The 18,638-nt window shown below is 38.5% G+C and overlaps 1 protein-coding gene across 1 annotated transcript in view; it reads left to right on the forward strand.

Moving 5' to 3' along the window:
* Nucleotides 1-18,638, forward strand: part of galnt18a (UDP-N-acetyl-alpha-D-galactosamine:polypeptide N-acetylgalactosaminyltransferase 18a) — a 73,076-nt gene that overhangs the window by 34,077 nt on the left and 20,361 nt on the right. The window contains 4 exon segments of the mRNA XM_026946563.3: nt 1,002-1,168; nt 7,616-7,799; nt 9,098-9,295; nt 11,563-11,677. Of these exon segments, the coding sequence (XP_026802364.2) occupies nt 1,002-1,168; nt 7,616-7,799; nt 9,098-9,295; nt 11,563-11,677 (664 nt within the window).

Raw genomic sequence — 18,638 nt, forward strand, 5'->3', positions numbered from 1 at the left:
AAGTATTGGCACCCCAGGCTTTTGTTTTGGTCTTTGGCTGTCATTATAACAAACCAGCCATCTCTTGTGTTTAGTACTTCACCCTGTGAGTAATACAGTGGCAAAAGCCAACTAGGTGTGTCTTTAATTCAAAGAAAATCAGTAGTTACTTTCAACTTTTTAAGTCAGTATTGGCTGTGGACTGATAGATCCCTCTATAAACGCCTGCTTGCTTGTTAGACATTATAAAAAGAAGTGTTCACTACTGTTATTCTTTGCCAATAATTAAAAAAAAAAGTACACCACTGCACTGCTGAATTCTCGAAACTGATTGGTCAAAAGGTGTTGATTTATTTTCTATAACAGCAGCTCTGATGATAGTGCAGCTTTATATTAATACACTCCTTCTAATACAGTTTCTATAGTAACAACAAACGCAGGGACAACGTATACTTGTGTATGTATGGCAAACACTCCACATAAAAATTGTGAAATTGTTGATATGGTGAAGTTTTCTGTAAGGATATGTGTATTTAACTTACTGAAGGAGTCTCCACTGTCAGAGAATTGAAATTTTAAGTTTTCTGATGCGGACAAGTCTTCAGGACAGAGGAGCTTACGTTTTGTGGATTCTCGGTAACATGACAAGCTGCTTTTTTTCTTATTAACTTCAAAATAGAGAAAAAAAAGAGAGGCTGGTGAGGGAACGATGGTATGACGTAAAAGATAACAGGACCTAACTTGTTTCAGAGACATTTCACAACATTAAATGTAACTATAAACTGATAGAAAGTACCATATTTCGTTCTTTGATTAATAAAATTTGTAATCGTTGGTAAATTGCTGTGGTATAAGAGGACACTTTGGAACATGCTGTTATTGTAAAATAATAACTTCAATATGCACGCTGTATGTTCATTTTTATAAAGGGTGCCAATAATTTTGGAGCTGCCCATGGCTTCAGCTGTGTCCCTTCAAATTTACTTCCATCTTTACTCTTCTTTACTTTTGTTCCTCGTCAGGTGCAAAAACATCTCCTACCATGCCAGCTTGCCTCAGGTCAGCATCGTCTTCATCTTCGTGGACGAGGCTCTGTCAGTGATCCTGCGCTCCGTCCACTCGGCAATGCGCCGGACGCCCTCGCACCTGCTGAGGGAGATCATCCTGGTGGATGACAGCAGTAGCAACGGTGCATATATTACACACAAACACACACACACACACACACACACACACACTCTGTACACCCATTGCTATGCTGTAGGGATGTGTGTTTGTCTGACAGGTGTTATAATAGTGCACATCACAAGGACGTGTGTGGATCCTTCTGCAGCGTTGTTGTATCAGGATGACGAGCGTTGCAGGATGAAGCGTGTTTGCTGGCGATCGCGCTGCATAGAGATTCGACTTAAACGAACATATTTGCATTCTCTGCATTCCGTTCAGATGCTATGGATTTGCATAGCGAGTTTGATTAATTGCAAACCTCTTGACTGAGTATAATGTGAATGTACATCAAGGCTCTTAAAATAGACTTTGACAATGCAACACTCAGAAAAAAAACAAACCTAATCAACTAGTTTCGGCATTAGAGTTGTGTGTTGTCAGTGCAGTTCAGTGACCCTAGCTGGTCAGGATTTTATGGAAGTTAGTGTCTGCGTCTGCCACATTTGAGGAAAATATAGTACACAATTTTTTAATCTCACAGTTAGGTATATTTTATTAGGTATAATTTTCTCACAGAAAGCCATTTTCAGCCAACAGTGACTCTCACTTTTCTCACAATTATGAGTTAACGTCACACGATTGTGACTTTACATCTCACAGTTACTTATTAATTATCAAACATTGCAACTTAGTGCTTCTGGTTACACTAATCAAACACAACAAACAGCATGCAGTGTGTAAAGAAGCACTATAAATGCTGATTTTTACTTGCTGTTAACTACACATATGCATATGCAAGATGGCTGCTACATGTATCCTGCGCTTGTTTGGTGCGTCACTTGTGCACGTCCTCAGAAATTAACGTAACACATCTGCGTATTTCAGTACCAGCATAAATAGTGGAGGCGTCTGGCACCATGTATCACCGTGTCCACAACTGATTAAACAAACTAACCTCGTGTCTCAAATCGCATGCTTACTGTATGTACTATTCTAGGCTGTTATTGAGTACTAAGACTAAGGCTTTTTCAATTACAGTTAGTGTTTGAATTTTAAAAACCTCTTAAACATACTTAAATACCAGTCTTCTGTATTTTCTTGATTAATACTGTAAATACTAATAAATGTACGGTGAGGTTTTCAATTTGGGATTTGAGACGCCGATCATGACAACAATCAAGTCCATGGCAGAAAGTTTTAAGGAGAAACGGAGGTCTTAATATTTTCTTTTATATGACTGAAACAGACTTCCATAGGATATTGAATGGGAGGACTAAAAATAATTCTACTATCTATCAGTGTTACTATTATGAAACCAGTATGGCTGAGCCTTATAGCACGGGGGCTCATCAAAAGCATAAATCTGTTATGCATATACACAGGAACCTGCTCAATTAAAGATAGATAAGAAACACCATTCATACTTTTTAAGGTCAAGTCTCTTCCAAATAGCAATTACGGTTCTGTCTTTTGTCCCTTCCTGTCATTTATACTTTGATTGGACAGTATTTGCTTAGTCTGTCTACTTCTAGTTTCTACTCCAAAGTCATTTTGAAAAACCAGTCATTGAGAAAGTATTCCATCTCCTGTATTTCATGTGCACCTTCTCAGCCATTGCTTATGATATAGATGTGTTTTCAATGTATCTGAAAAATATCAGACCAAATGGAGTCCAAACCTAGTGAGCGTGTCATTGAGTGTAATCATCTGACATGACTGTCACAGATACATTGCACGAATCTACAGTCTGAAATACTCTGCGCCTGGGTTTTTTTTTCCATCTTAAAAGCCACAGTGAAGAGGTGGAAATGGTCAACCACAGAGCCATGAAAAGGCTCAAGGACTCAAAAGTAATGAAGAGATAAATGTTTGGCCTTCAAAGCCCACATGCATATTTACCCATCATTTTATCACCAGTTAACTTCTAGACTGCATTTCAGACCGAAACAGTGCTTCAGTGGTAGACTAGATAGATAGATAGGTAGATAGATACATAGATACATAGATACATACATACATAGATAAAATTAAAGTTAAGTTTAAAAACATCCTCTGGCATATAAACTGGTCATCCAGAATTATTCGGACATGCCATAAAATGAGCAAAAAAATTTCTTAAATCAAACAATATGAGAAATTACTTATATTTGATTATAAAAACATTTCCATACTTAGTATCTTTCTAAATAATTATATTTTATATTTTATTATAAAACACATACAGCAAAATTATTGACATCTCTATGGAATATTTACAATCAAACAAATTGTCGTCCTTGCTCTTTATTGAAAAAAAACAGCAGCTGGAAATATATACTTTTAGATTTTCTGATAAATTTGCAGGAATTAAATGTGATGAACTATAATTAACAGATGTGATGTTAGCACTGGGTTTATAGCATTACATTTGTATTAGTGTACTGAATATAACCCTGTATAGTATATATACTGAATCCTTTCAAACATGTTCAAATTCATGGCTATAGTCTGAATTTAAGTCCTGATGTGTTAGAATCAGGTGATGAGAAATCAGGATCTGATTCACTCTACGTTCTCTGCTGTCTCTTGAGTTTTCTAAATGAACTCAGCACGAGTCTGTGGAGTTTAATTTTCTCCCCAATCTGTCAGCGAGATGAAAAATGAGGAGAGGCAGCGTGTGTGTGTGTGTGTGTTTTGCATGCTACTGATGCAATAATTAGAAATCTGATTAAGTTCTAATTATTGTACAAAGCATTACATTCAGATCCCCACAACCCCAGCAGGCCATTTTAAGAGTTCAGGTCTTCAGCGTGGATGTGGGTTTAAGGCTTTAGGGCGGTAGAGTGAGGGTTAGAAGTGTCAAAAAATATCACAGTTTCACTATATCACAATATTGAGTGACCTTTTAACAGCATACAAGCACAAGTTTTTCAGATTTATTTACCTATTTTTTGGTTCAGTTTTTATAGCTCCTTTCAAACACCCAAGGTCACTCCACATAGTATGAAACACGAAATAACATCAGATTTTTAAAAGCGTTTTTGTAAGCACAATGTAAAAATAAATGTAGTGTTAGCTTGCTTGCTAGCAACCTCGACTACTGGTTTACACAGTGTAAAAACGAATGTCATGTTAACTAGCTTGCTCGCAGCCTTCACTAATTGTTTACACAGTATAATATTTAGTGTAGTGTTAGCTAGCTTGCTAGCAACCTTGACCACTGGTTTACACAGTGTAAAATTTAGTGTAGTGTTAGCTAGCTTGCTAGCAGCCTTTACTAATTGTTAACACAGTATAATACTTAGTGTAGTGTTAGCTAGCTTGCTAGCAACCTTGACTACTGGTTTACACAGTGTAAAATTTAGTGTAGTGTTAGCTAGCTTGCTAGCAGCCTTTACTAATTGTTAACACAGTATAATACTTAGTGTAGTGTTAGCTAGCTTGCTAGCAACCTTGACTACTGGTTTACACAGTGTAAAATTTAGTGTAGTGTTAGCTAGCTTGCTAGCAGCCTTTACTAATTGTTAACACAGTATAATACTTAGTGTAGTGTTAGCTAGCTTGCTAGCAACCTTGACTACTGGTTTACACAGTGTAAAGTTTAGTGTAGTGTTAGCTAGCTTGCTAGCAACCTTGAGAAGTAACATTAGCTAAGCTAAATACTAGTACAGTGCTGTGTATATTTAGCTGGCTATTATATCTAATGCTGGAAATAAAATGTCTCAAACCATGGAAGGTGTTGGTGTGTGTGTGTGTGTGTGTGTGTGTGTGTGTGTTTCAATATCCGAAGTGTAATCTACACTTTGAAAGTCAGCAGCACGCTAACCAGCTGATTGTACAACCCTAACACTGTGAAAACAAGCCGTGTGCGAATGGGTTTGAAGACTTTATTGCGACTTTATTACAGGCTCCTGTGTGTGTGTGTGTGTGTGTATGTGTTTAAAGATTATGACGGATGTTTGTGGTGTCTAGGAAGTGTAAAATCATGACTGAGGTTTAGGCTCAAGTGTTGAAGGCTGAGCCGCTGCAGCATCCTGTAGCTTCCCAGGGTCCTACAGTTTGTTACCATGGCAATGGAAAATTGGACAACAGGTGTTCATATACAGTACTGAGACACCTCTTAAGGTAGATCTGATCAAAAAAAATATAATCACAGTTCTAAGTCAATGCTCCTGATCCTATGTGAGCATGCTGGAGTGTAACCATGGCAACAAGTATAAATAACGGTTTAGGTTATGTACTCCTGCATGTATTCCTCGGGCATTTATCAGGAGTAAGGAAAATAAATTACATTAATGTTCACTTTCGTTTTTATCAGTTTTTATCATGGAATTTATGTGAATTTCCACCTTAATAGAATTACTAAATTTATTTTTCAATAGCTGTCTTCTGTAAACTTAGTTTTTTGATTGTCATATTTATTTTTTAATGATAACATTTTATGACTGACAGTCGACTTAGAATTTAGCTAATAATTTTATTATACTATGCATAAATTGATTATTTATAGGCTTGGGTGTGTAGAAAAGACCACAGAAACTGTGGCCATATAACTGTAGCCATAATACAACATACAACGTACTTCAAAATTAAACAAGCAACGACATTTAGTGTTGGAAATGAATCAATGTCTGTGAAGCGTAGAGTTACTGTTACAAGCCTGAAGTTGATTATTTTCCCCTAACAGCATGTCTCGAAGTGTTTTGTTCCTCTTACACTACAGCAGTTTGCCAACAATTACAATTTTTAAAATTTTATTAAAGCTTGTCAAGTCATCATTTTTTATCTGTTTATAGTTACATTTAACATTGTGGAACATGCACAAGAGATATAAACAGTCGTTCCTTTTTTATCTCTCTTGTAGTTAATATGTCAGAAAAATGCAACTTGTCATGTTAAAGAAAAAAATACTAACTTCGTAAACTCCTGAAGATAAAGTTCCAGCTTTACCTCTGACTCATACAAAGCAGTGAGACTGCAGACTCCGACTATCAGCTAAACAATCTGAACAATCAGTTTGAATTGTAGAGAGCTGTGGTAGAACAGAAAATAACAAACTTTTGAATTACAGTGTTCTTTGCTTCCGTCTCGTCTAGTCTGGTATTTTCTCAGGACACATGGTTGGGTGTTATCTCTTACTTGTTGCTAACCAAATGCCGCCCGAATCTTCATGTCATTGTGCCTCGGGATAATAGGCACCCGTCTAATAAAGAAAGATGAGCAGCGCGGCGAGCAGACAGGAGTGGAACCATGACCGGCCTTCACCCAGAGACCAATACAGAGTCACAGACAGGGCCGTGAGTGATGTGGCCTTTATTGCAGTAAACACTGCTCTGGTGCATTGAGGGGAGCGACTGGGAATTAAATTAAAATGTAATAAAAGTGTTCAGACAGGCTCCTGTCACTGTGATAGTGCAGAGAAGAAACTTGAGGAGTGATGTGAATAGAAAAACTGGGCAGAATTTGGACTCCAGCAGCTACAAGATGAAGGATAAAAACTTGGGAATGATTTGTGTTCTCCTTGACTGAGAACGTATGCTGACCAACATTAACTTTATTCATTAACTTTAGTTCAACTAGTCACTTTATATCATCTCATTCTACTTGGCCAGTTATTACATGCAATTTACTGACACACCAAATAACTTACTGATTTATGCTGCAGACGTTGATATAAAGCTAATGTTTTTTTTAATGCTATTGATATAAATAATGTTAATGATTATGTCTGTGCTTGTATGTCAGAGAAGGAGAAAGGCTTTGGCAAGCTAGTGATGGTTTCATTTGGAGGAGTTTTTTTTTTTTTAAATTAGCCTTAGATTATGTGGAGCATCTGCTGTACAAGTATCATACAAATTATTTTTCTTTTCATTAAATAATAAACTAAATTTGATTTAATTTACTACGGTTATTTGTCAGTTAAAACGAAAACAAGTACATAGGCGTGGACAAATTATAAATGTATTAGTCAACTCACCAGGAAATAATGCATGTTATGCTATTTAGCGCATTAATACAGAATTAATGCAGGCTAAGGAAAACAAACAAGTACTACGTGATCATTATCCTCCTCTGACGAAGTTTCTAATGTGGCGCGTTGTGTTTACAGCTCAACAAAAAGTCAGCAAGATGTTGGCCATTGTTTTGGTTCAGAGTTGTAGTGTAAAATACTGTATAGTATATTTTGTAAAATATAAATCTGGATAGCGTGTTTATTTTCTCTCAATATGTTTAAAAGTACAAGCCTGCATTTTGTGCCGAATGAGGTTTTTGCTGGACTGTATGTTGCTCGTCTGTCATGCGTGCACGCAAATTACTACGCCTCATTTGTCCAGTATTTTTTACTTTGGAAAAAGACAAAAAAAATCTAAATGAACACTAGTAATATTAAATGTTCTGTTGCAAGGTTTGAGGTCTTTATTTTCTTGTAGCTCTGCCTCTCTGTATCTCATTTCTTTCTTTCTCTTTATGTCTGTCTCACCTTCTGTAGCTGAACTGAGGGAAAACCTGCAGAGGTTTGTGGAGGAGACTAACCAGCGGCATCCTGACTTCATTAAGATGGTGCGTCACACCAGGCAGGAGGGTTTGATCCGTGCCCGTGTGAGCGGCTGGAGGGCGGCCAGTGCGCCGGTCGTGGCTCTGTTTGATGCCCATGTGGAGTTTAATGTAGGATGGTGAGTGGCCGTAAGATATTGTGTATGTTTCAGACCCTAGCAGTATGAACACGCAGTTTGTGCAGCGTTTATATTTCACAAGCAGACTGCCAGCTTATCATTCCAGTTAGTCTTGTCTGTGGGTGCTCCTGGGAACAGTCTGTGACCTAGCAGAAAGTCTTAGTACTTCCAGGTTGTAAATGTATTATGCAAGCCGAGGAATGAATTCATGTTTACACACACAGTGTAATTTGATTTTCTGTCAACACGTGTTAAGACAGCAGTTTTCAGTCTGATATTGGAGTGAAGCATAAAGACACACAACAACCGTCCTCGCACTCTGTTGTCTCATTGGGACTGAAATTTGTCGCTGTTCAGGATTACTCTCTTATGTACGCAATTATTGTCTTTGTTAGTAAGAAAAAATGCCTGAATGTTTTGGATGGAGTCTGAAGTGAGATCATGAGAAGCATACTGTTGGATTAAATAGGTGCTCTCAGCTTTCAGTCTCTGTTTTTTTGCCTTTTTTTTTCACACTGTGCCCAGTTGATATTATTATGGTCAAGAATGAAGGCAGAGTGGCACAAAGATGCAGCGTGTAGCGTTACTGCCTCACAGCTCCAGGGTTAGCAGTTCAATCCTGAGCTCAGATTACTGTCTGTGTGGAGTTTCTCATGTTCTTCTCGTGTCCGTGTGGGTTCCCTTGTTGTTCCTCGCCCTCACAAAGACACACAGTAGGTGGATTTGACACTTAAAAATTGCCCCTATGTGTGAATGAGTGTGTGAAAGTGTGTGTGCATGATACCCTGTGATGATCTGGTGTCCCAGTGATGGAATGGTCCTCAGTATTCCTGGGATTGGCACCAGATTCAGCTTGACCCTGTTCTACGTGTCACAATTCCCACAGTGACAAGCGCCATGTGCTCATGTTTGTGTTGGTTTTTGTTTTAGTCCTGTCTCCGCCCCCTGTTCTATCACCTGATTGTTTTTGTTTATCATAAGTTTGCATCTTGTGTCATATAAGTGTCACTGTTTTGTTGAGAAGTCTCGTCATTGTTTCTTTGTTTCTGTGTTTTAGATACATCCGTGTTTTGACCTTGCCTGAATCCTTGTTTTACGTTTATGGATTATTTGTGTGATGTTGACTACTTGTGATTTGACCTATGATCCTGATTATGACTATGATTTGTGGATTACACTCAATAAAGACACCACTGAGTTTACACACTTACGTCCTGCCTCTCCAAGTAGAACCATGTTGGTGAACCATAGTAGTGTCCATAATGTGTGCATGTGTGTGTGTGTTTATATTTTTATAGGGCTGAACCCATCCTGCACAGGATCCAGGAGGACCGACGGCGTGTCATATCCCCTTCTTTCGACAACATTAAATATGACACGTTTGAGGTGGACGAGTATCCTCTCTCAGCACACGGCTTCGACTGGGAGCTCTGGTGTCGCTACCTGAACCCACCCAGAAGCTGGTGGAGTCAGAAGAACCACACAGCACCCATCAGGTACCACAGAATCACCTCCGTCAGCAGAAAAATACTAGAGAACTAATGTTGAGCAGTATGTTTTATGTACAGGTTTAGGCATCTTTGGTTAGTTAGACTGCAAAAAGGTCTAATATGCTTGGAGATTCTCGATTCTGACTGGTGAGAAGGTAATGATTAATTTTCTAAAACAACACTACGACGACCTGTCCACTGTGACGGCGGGCCTGCATCCTCTGCACTAAAAGCACTACACGCTCCTCACACGCCCGCCGCTCGGATGCTGAATGGACAGCGCCACTTCAGCACCTCCGTTGTTGTGGACAGCACGGGAGCACATGGCTGCAATGCGGGACGGCACAACTACACACAGCTGGCAGCCAATGATAACGACAGCAACTCCTCACCCTCCTCATGGTTTCAGGAGAGTATAAAAGGGCACAGCAGACACACACAGGTGAGTCAGTTTGGTCTTCTCCAGGGTTCTCAGTTCAAGCCTGAGCTTGGGTTACTGTCTGTGCAGATTTTTCATGTTCGTCTCATCTCCATGTGGGTTCCCTCGTTGTTCTCTGCTCTCACAAAAACATGCAGTAGGTGGATTTGACACTTGATTCAGCTTGACCCTGTCCAGGATAAAACACTTACTGAAGATGAATGATGAGGATAAAACAGCACATCAGGGTGTAACAAAAACTAAAGAGGGTTCTGTCAGGGGTTACCATGGCGACAAGCGCCGTGTGCTCGTGTATGTGTTGGGTTTTGTTTTAGTCCTGTCTCCGCCCCCATTCTATTACCTGATTGTTTTTGTTTATCATAAGTTTGCACATGTATACTCTTGTGTCTTTGTTTCATTGTGAAGTCTCGTCATTGTTTAACGTGCGCCACTTGGTTGCTATGATTCCTTGTTTCTGTGTTTTAGATACTTCTGTGTTTTGACCTTGCCTGAATCCTTGTTTTACGTTTATGGATTATCTTTGTGTGATTTTGACTACTTGTGATTTGACCTATGATCCTGATTATGACTATGATATGTGTGTGTGTGTGTGTTTGGTCTTCATGTCCGTGCTGACCCAGTTCTCTCCCTTTCGTGTAGAGACCGACGACAGCGCCGAAGACCACGCTCCCTACCAGCATTGCGCAGAGAGACTGCTCCCCGATGGCCACAGGAACCCGCAGGAACTCACCTCGCCCTGAGCCAGGATGACCACGACCCCTCACTTCATCACTCTCACCCTGCACCTCTCTCACATTCCCCTCACTAAAGAGCTGAATAAAAGAGCACCTTGTTTTCCACTACTCCTGCCTCCTGTGTGTCTGTGTTCAGCCTGCCTCAGCCTCGAGTTGCCACGTGCACTTAGTATAATACGTTATTGTTTCTATAGTAACAACTTACACAGGGACTTGCTTGGCAGACACCTCATAAACCAATTAAAAATTTGTCTGTAACCTTTCGTTGTTGGTGGGTTTTTTTTTTATTCCTTCACCACTAGGTAGAGCAGGTAGTCTCTTTTCAGCTTGTCTGTGTGTGCGTCTGTCCGAGATTCTTGTTAACACAATATCTCAATAACGAGTGGTTTAACATTTGTTAGGATTTATATGTAGTTATCTTTGTAACCAGCATATGAACTGATTAGACTTTGGAATTGATCCAAACAGGGTCAAGGTCACAGCAAGGTCAAATGTCTTCCTGTTTGAAGTATATTATAAGGGTATTTCTGGCATACAAATTAGTAACAAGAAGGACTAGACATGTTGGCGGCAGAGGCATCCCTGTGGACGACGTTTGTGTCGAGTTCTACTTGTTTAGATACGAAGCCCACCATAGCCCTGGCTCGTAACTAACTAACTAACTAATTAATTATCTTACCAAGAAAAACTACTAGTCAACAAACTAGAGACTAGTACGTTTGTCAAGAAACTACTTCTTTCACAGAAAGTCACTTTGAAGGTCACTTTGACTGACAGATCACAGACCTCTTCCTCACATGCGAGAATGCCCTGTTTACTCGCCATTAAGTGCTTCAGATAAAACTCTTTAACTCTTTTTTGAGTCTGGCGACTATATTTTGCTCTGAAACACTAATCGTCTTGCAGTGTTTGTATACGTGGACGTACTGAGAGCCAGTCCGATTGCAGCCTTCTGAAGCCTATGATGTGCTCATGATGGGGTTGACATGATGGTGTTTGTTAATGATGATGTTTTTCGTAAGCTCGTAATGTAGTAACATCTTATCTTGCACAGTACACATCATTAATCTGAAGTCTGCTTGTCTTAATATCTTTAACAGGAGTCCTGCTCTGATTGGCTGCTTCGTGGTGGACCGGCGGTACTTTGAGGAGATCGGGCTTCTGGATGAAGGCATGGAGGTGTACGGAGGCGAGAATGTAGAGCTGGGAATCAGGGTAAGACGTTTCTGTGTATAGAGAACATTCACAAAACTAGACACAAGTAATATTTTACACAACAGTTGCATCTGTGCAATACAGTGTAGCAGTATTGCTGATGTTCACTATATCTGTAGCAGTATGACATTACACACACCATAATAACTGCATAATACTAAATAAGTCATTATAATCAGCTGTACCACAGCGTTGTTGAATTCTTGAACCTGATTGGTCAGAGGGTCTTGATTAAAATTGCAGCTCTGATAATAGTGTAGCTGCAAAGCACAGGTTTCTATAGTTTCCATAGTAACAGCTCATATACAGGGACTTCCATGGCAGACGCACCACATAATCTAATCCTAATAATACACTGATTAAAAAACATGCTTTTTTTAACAAAGAAAAATATGTATAATTGTTGACATGGTGAAGTTTTCTGTAATGAGACATTCATTTAATATTTATGTAAGGAGTCACCAGTGTCAGTGCATTGTAAAAGCTGTAACTGTACCTTTTCCGACACAGCAATACTTATTTTAAGGACATTCCACAACATTAAAGGTAACTATAACCAGAAAAAAGTATACACATGATACCAAAAAGTATCATTTAATATTAATATTAATATAATAATAAAAAATTCTTTTCCTTTTATGAGCTTATGCACTTGTGATTATGATGTTTTGCAGAATGTTCACAGAACTGTTACTGAATTGTTCATGAAAGAAACATAATGCTTCAATGAATCAATTTCCCTTCCTCACATTAATGTATTGCATTACATTTCTTTAAAAACTGAACTTATACAGTCTGTCTTACATTTTGACATTTTTTTTTTTAACTCAGGGACACACGGGATCCTAAAACATGTAGGCGTAGAGCACTTTTATAGAGCAAGGTGTGATTGCGGGTAACTCATTCAAACCTTTAGCCCTCACATTGAGCATCACTGATCCATCCTGCTGACCCTATAATTACCAAACACAGTCTGAATAGAATGTGCCAGACACACACACACACACACACACACACACACACATGGTTCTGCACAAAGAACAGCCATCTGGTCGCTGCAGGCTGTTGCTATCAGTTTTGCAGAACCACGTAGCGCTGTCTGTTAATGAGGCGTGATAAAATCACATTTCTGCAAGCCACTAATGTAAGGCTTACCGAGATGAGCGTTTATGCACAAATTCAGTACAAATGTTCATAATATTTTTGTATTCAAAGGAAAAATCGATATCTTGTATTAACATCTGGCAACGTATGCTCAAAATATACATCAGTATTTATGCAGGGAAAGTTCTGCGTATTCAGAGTTGAGTTACGCAGGTGCTTAAGTTGATTTTCTGAGTGGGCAGATTATCTGTTTATAGCAGCAAAACAATGTGTAACCCCATCCCATCACTTTGCATATGAAAGTGAAATTATTTTTATGTTCTGTAGTTTATGTGGTAGTTTTCTACTACGACAAATGTGATTAATACATATTTAATTAAATATTTAAATATGCGGTGCCAATTAAATATGAATTACCCCAACATTTTATACTGCAACAAGCTCTGGGCTAATTATTATTATCATTTGTTAGCTAATTAATATATAAATCTGTTTATTATTGAATTCAGTTACTACCTAATGCATTTGTCATGTATCTAATAAAATTATAATGCAAATTGAAAGGAAATAGTCAGAATTCTAACTAGCTATTAAAAGTAACTTACGCTATTAAAATCCAAATTAGATCTTGTCTCTTGTAATTTGCAGTGCAGACACTCAGATGAAAATTTAATCAGACTGAAATCAGGTTTTGCAATTTAATTAATGAAGTTGATTCAATGAATTAAAAATGCCGAATATTATTTCACGTAAATCCCCGAAACTTTTGAGCTGTTCAGTATGTGGCACTTTGTGTGACAGACAGCCACGTCTTGGATATACACACACACACACACACACACACACACACACACTGTATGTACACTCACACAAACTCAGGGATAATGCTAAGAACAAGATGATGAACAAATATGCCTAAGATCAACCCGAAGCAGCATCAGGAACTGAATGCAGGAGCTTGACAGTCGTGTACAATGCCAATCACAGATGCTGCTGGATTTTTGATCAGGCGGTCACACACACACACACACACACACACACACACACAAACAGATACACAAATGTGTGTACATTGCTCATTATTGATGTAGCATCTTTGAGGCCTTGCGTGCATCTCAGTGCATGGGAAAAGGCAGTGTCTTTAATTTTGTGTGTGTGTGTGTGTGTGTGTGTGTATGGAGGGATTTAGCACAGTCAGAGAATAATGACCCTTGGCAGCGGAGCTTCCAGCTGCATCTGCTGTCTTCATCCTAAAGCTCTTCAGTTAAAGTCTGTTTCTTGCTGTGGCGGAACTGAACGTGTCACTAAACCCCTGTTTCTCTCTCGTCTGATTAACGCTAATGCACAGAGACTTTCACTCTTTCTTTTTCACTCCTCCCTCTGCTCTGTGACTCACCTGAAATGCCACTGGAGTAATAAAACTCTTATAGATATTGATACTGCTAAGCGGGGATAGATATGCGTCTGAGATTAAAATCATGACATGACAGTAACTGTAATGTAACGATAATTGTCATGAACCAACATTTAAGCAGCTCATAAACAAAGTTCAAGGCTTATCACAAGCTACCAACAGAGTAACAACAATGCATAGAGTTATAAAAGAAGATGAATATACTGTCTGAATATAGATATAGTTATAACAGAACAAATATATTGGCATAAAGGAGCACAGCGTTATACCTGAGCATATGCAGCTATAACAGAGCATAGACACCTAGCTGTATTATCAGTCACTTCGGGCCCCTGGGAAAAAGGTTTACGTATCAGACAGTCACAGTGGGATGTGTTGTGGTATGAAAAGAATAGAAACTGCAGTTTACGTAGTAAATTTATGTAACTAACATCATAAAATCATAAAAAAAACATTAACATCTTTCTGAGGCAGAAAAATGAATAAAGGAAAAAAGGACAAGAAGAGAAACGGGCGCAAAACCCAAGGAAAAATTTAATATTAATTCATTGGATTTATTCAGTTTGTCCACTTTCTTGCATCCACTTGTTGATCTCATTGAAATGGGAAAGGTTAGTGGCTAACTAGCTAGCTAGCTAGCATCTAGAGTAAGAAGTGTTAGGCTAACACACGTTAAATTGTTAGCTTGTTATTACTAGCTATGACGGTTGACTTTAACGATAATCACCACTCAGGTGGTTGAAACGTCGATCACCTTACAAATCTTTTCAGAACTATATGAAGAAATGATTTTCCAGAGTTTAAACTTTCACCAGGCGTCGTAGCTTAATGATCATTTTTCAGGCTCTATAAAGAAATATTTTGGGGCAACATCAGTGTAAGTTTTCATTCATTCATTCATTCATTCATTCATTCATTATTGACTTGTTTAGATTATGTATATAGGTCTGGTTCAGTTGTTATTTACTGCTTATTAATTTTTTTTTCCTTCATCCAAGATAAATATTAATTGTGTTCATTCTTGTTCTTGTGTTCATATAAAATAATATGCAAGAAATAATATAGGTGGGACTCCCTTAAGTAATTTGTCGCTGTGACATTATAGAGCTAAAACCGAGCTCCTATGGAGTGGCACTAGAGCATGTTCAGAGTTGTAACAGAACATATTTAGAGCTTTAATCAGAGTATGGAGTTAGCACAGATATGCATATAACACAGCATAGACTTATAATAGTGCATAGATACGTTATAATACAAATAGATTTAACAGAACCTAAACTTGAAACCGAGGATAAATTGAGTTATAAAAGAGCAAATAGTTAAAATAAGGTGTTATATGAGATCAAAGAAACACATTAGGACACAAATTAATTTGCAGCACCTTCTATAAAATGAATATCAATGTTTTGTCACAAGCACACAACACACACGAATGTAGTAAGGGTGTAACAATGAACAAAATTCTAAATTGATGCGAGTTCGATGCGGTGGTGCCTCGATACAATACATTTTAATACAGCAATAATGAGCATTGCCGGAATATGTGCCGAAGGTTTCCATTTTTGTTTGTTTAAAACATTCAACACAGCCGTATAGCAGTGTGTTTGCACTATTACCGGTGGAGTATTGTACGTATATTTGGTGAATTTGGCACAGTTTAATGTCTCGGTCCACTACTCACTGGCTGTCAGTGGCGTAACTTACTGGGAAGCCGAGACATTATGGATTGGAGGGCTAATCTCCCACTCCCAGCTCTTGCTTGCTGCTGAACATAGGAGCTAGTATGCTAATATGCTAGCATGTTTGAAAAACATTGCGCTTAAGAGAAGCTTTTTTTTAATCCCTGTAGCTTTTGCTGAGTCGAGATAAAAGAGGAAGCTATTTTTTCAGAGGACGTGTTTCATTGTGGGCTTGATTCAGTTAATTTTTTTTTTTATATATATCTCACATAAAATAAGCAGCATTTATGACAAATAGCAGATTTTATTATGTAGATTGTTGAATGTTTTGTTCAATAACGAATCGAGAGCCTCATATCGAACGAAACAATACGATTGGTGCAGAGCGTGGCATACAGTGCATTCAAGTGAAAGTATGCTTGTGACAGAATGTAGATATTCATTATATAGAAGATTCTGCAAATAAGTTGCATATGTGTGTATTTTTTCACAGATAGAATTATTACAGACTACCAATACCATTACGACAGTGCACAGTTATTTATAAGAGATGTTATAAACAGAACATAGTTATCGTTTGAGCAGAGCATAGATTCAATACACAGTGTAGACAAAGTTATAACAGTGTAAATAGATGTATAATGCATAGATAGAAGATAAATATAAAACAAGACTCAGTATAAAACAAGAGTGATATTAGAGAGCATAGTTATAACAAAGCAAAGGTAGAGTAAGAGAATTATTACAGCGTGAATAGAATTAGCATATTACTATTGCTCTTTTGGAAACTAGCTAACGCAGTCAGGAAGAAAAGAAAGCTGCCCTTTAGTAAACTTCCTGGCTTTTGAATGGGTTTAGCAGATTATTTCAGCATTAAGGAACTCTGACTGCAGATCTGCAGAAAAACAGGGATGGTTCTGACTGCTGGAGGAAAAACAGATATCATTCATTCACGGCTCATCAGCACTGTTGTCAATAATTATGCAAATGAACCATTCTGCTGGCAAATCAGAGCGCTGAACATCTGTCCCCTCCCTGTTTGCTTTTTGCATAATGAACATTGTTTTGGAGTTAATGTGGATTCTTGCTGTCAGTGTTGGTTCTCCTGAGGAAACATAATGCCATGTGCTGACTGCAGATACGACAGAGAGACACACTGAAAGACAGCTCACTCACATGGCAGATGTTTAGATGATTAGCTTTTATCATTTTGGTCTTACTGACGCTTGGGGTTTGTCTGTCATAAAATACTTAATGAATGTAGGATGGCTGATGGATGGATGGACGGATGGATGGATGGATGATGGATGAATGGAAAGATGGATAAACGGATGCTATGAGCAAGGTTGACCTGTAGTTTGCAGTACACACCAGCTAGCATAAGTGGATGGATGGATGGATAGATGGATAGATGGATGGATAGATGATGGATGGATGGATGGAAAGCTGGATAGTTGATGAATGAATGGATTTTTGATGGATGGATGGATGGATGGATGGATGGATAGATAGATAGATAGATTATTGATGGATGGATGGATGGAAAGCTGGATAGTTGATGAATGAATGGATTTTTGATGGATGGATGGTTGGAATGCACACACTAGTTATCAGAAGGTTAGTATATATGGGTGGATGGATGGATGGACGGACGGACGGACGGATAGATAGATAGATAGATAGATAGATAGATTATTGATAGATGGATGGATGTATGGATGGAAAGCTGGATAGTTGATGAATGAATGGATTTTTTGATGGATGGATGGAAAGCTGGATAGTTGATGAATGAATGGATTTTCAATGGATGGATGGTTGGAATGCACAGACTAGTTATCAGAAGGTTAGTATATATGGGTGGATGGATGGATGATGGATAGAGGAACTTCATTCATCCCCTGGGGAAGATTTGCATACTACAGTTGCTGATGAACACCAGACATTAAATACACAAACACACATTACAGAAACACAACATCACAACATCGACCAGCACATTCATATTCAGTGTGTGTGGCAGGTGAGGTATTCATTCATTCATTCATTCATTCATTCGTTCGTTCATTCGTTCATTCATTCTGTTCTTTATATTGGTCAGGGTCTTTTTTTTTTTTTAATTTGCACAACAGAGGTGGATGAACAGCCCTAATATTTTCCTTTAGGTCTGCGTTTTTGAAGCCGTTCCTCTGTTCAGTCTTTTATAAAGCTCTTTGTGCTGCGACACAACAGCTATCAACTACACACGAGTACATCAGTGTGACTGAGGAAATGTAAATCTCTGCTGGCTCTTTTCTCTTCCATTTATACAACACATAATGCAGAGAAACAGAGAGAGAGAGTGAACGAATGAGAGAGACAGAGAGTGAGGGAGAGTGAGAGAGAGAGAGGAAGGGTGAGAGTGAAAAAGAAAAAAGGATACAAGAGAAAGAGAAAAATAGAGAAAGAAAGTTAATGAGAGGGTGTGTGTGTGAGAGAGAGAGAGAGAGAGAGAGAGAGAGAGAGGAGAGTAAAAGAGAGAGTATGCAAGAGGGAGGATAGAAGAGAGAAAGAGAATGAGAGACAAAAAGAAAGAGTGAAAGAGAGAATGAGAGTGAGAGAGACAAAGAGAGAGAGGGACATAGAAAGGGAGAGTGAAAGAGAGTGTGTGAAAGACAGAAAATGAGAGAGAGATCGATAGAGAGAGAGAGTGGAAGAGGGAGAATATAAGAGCGAAAAGGAATTAGAGAGAGAAAAAGAGTGAAAGAGAGAATGAGAGTGAGAGAGA

This window comes from Pangasianodon hypophthalmus, chromosome 7 (assembly GCF_027358585.1).
Source record: "Pangasianodon hypophthalmus isolate fPanHyp1 chromosome 7, fPanHyp1.pri, whole genome shotgun sequence".
NCBI classification, from domain to species: Eukaryota; Metazoa; Chordata; class Actinopteri; order Siluriformes; family Pangasiidae; genus Pangasianodon; species Pangasianodon hypophthalmus.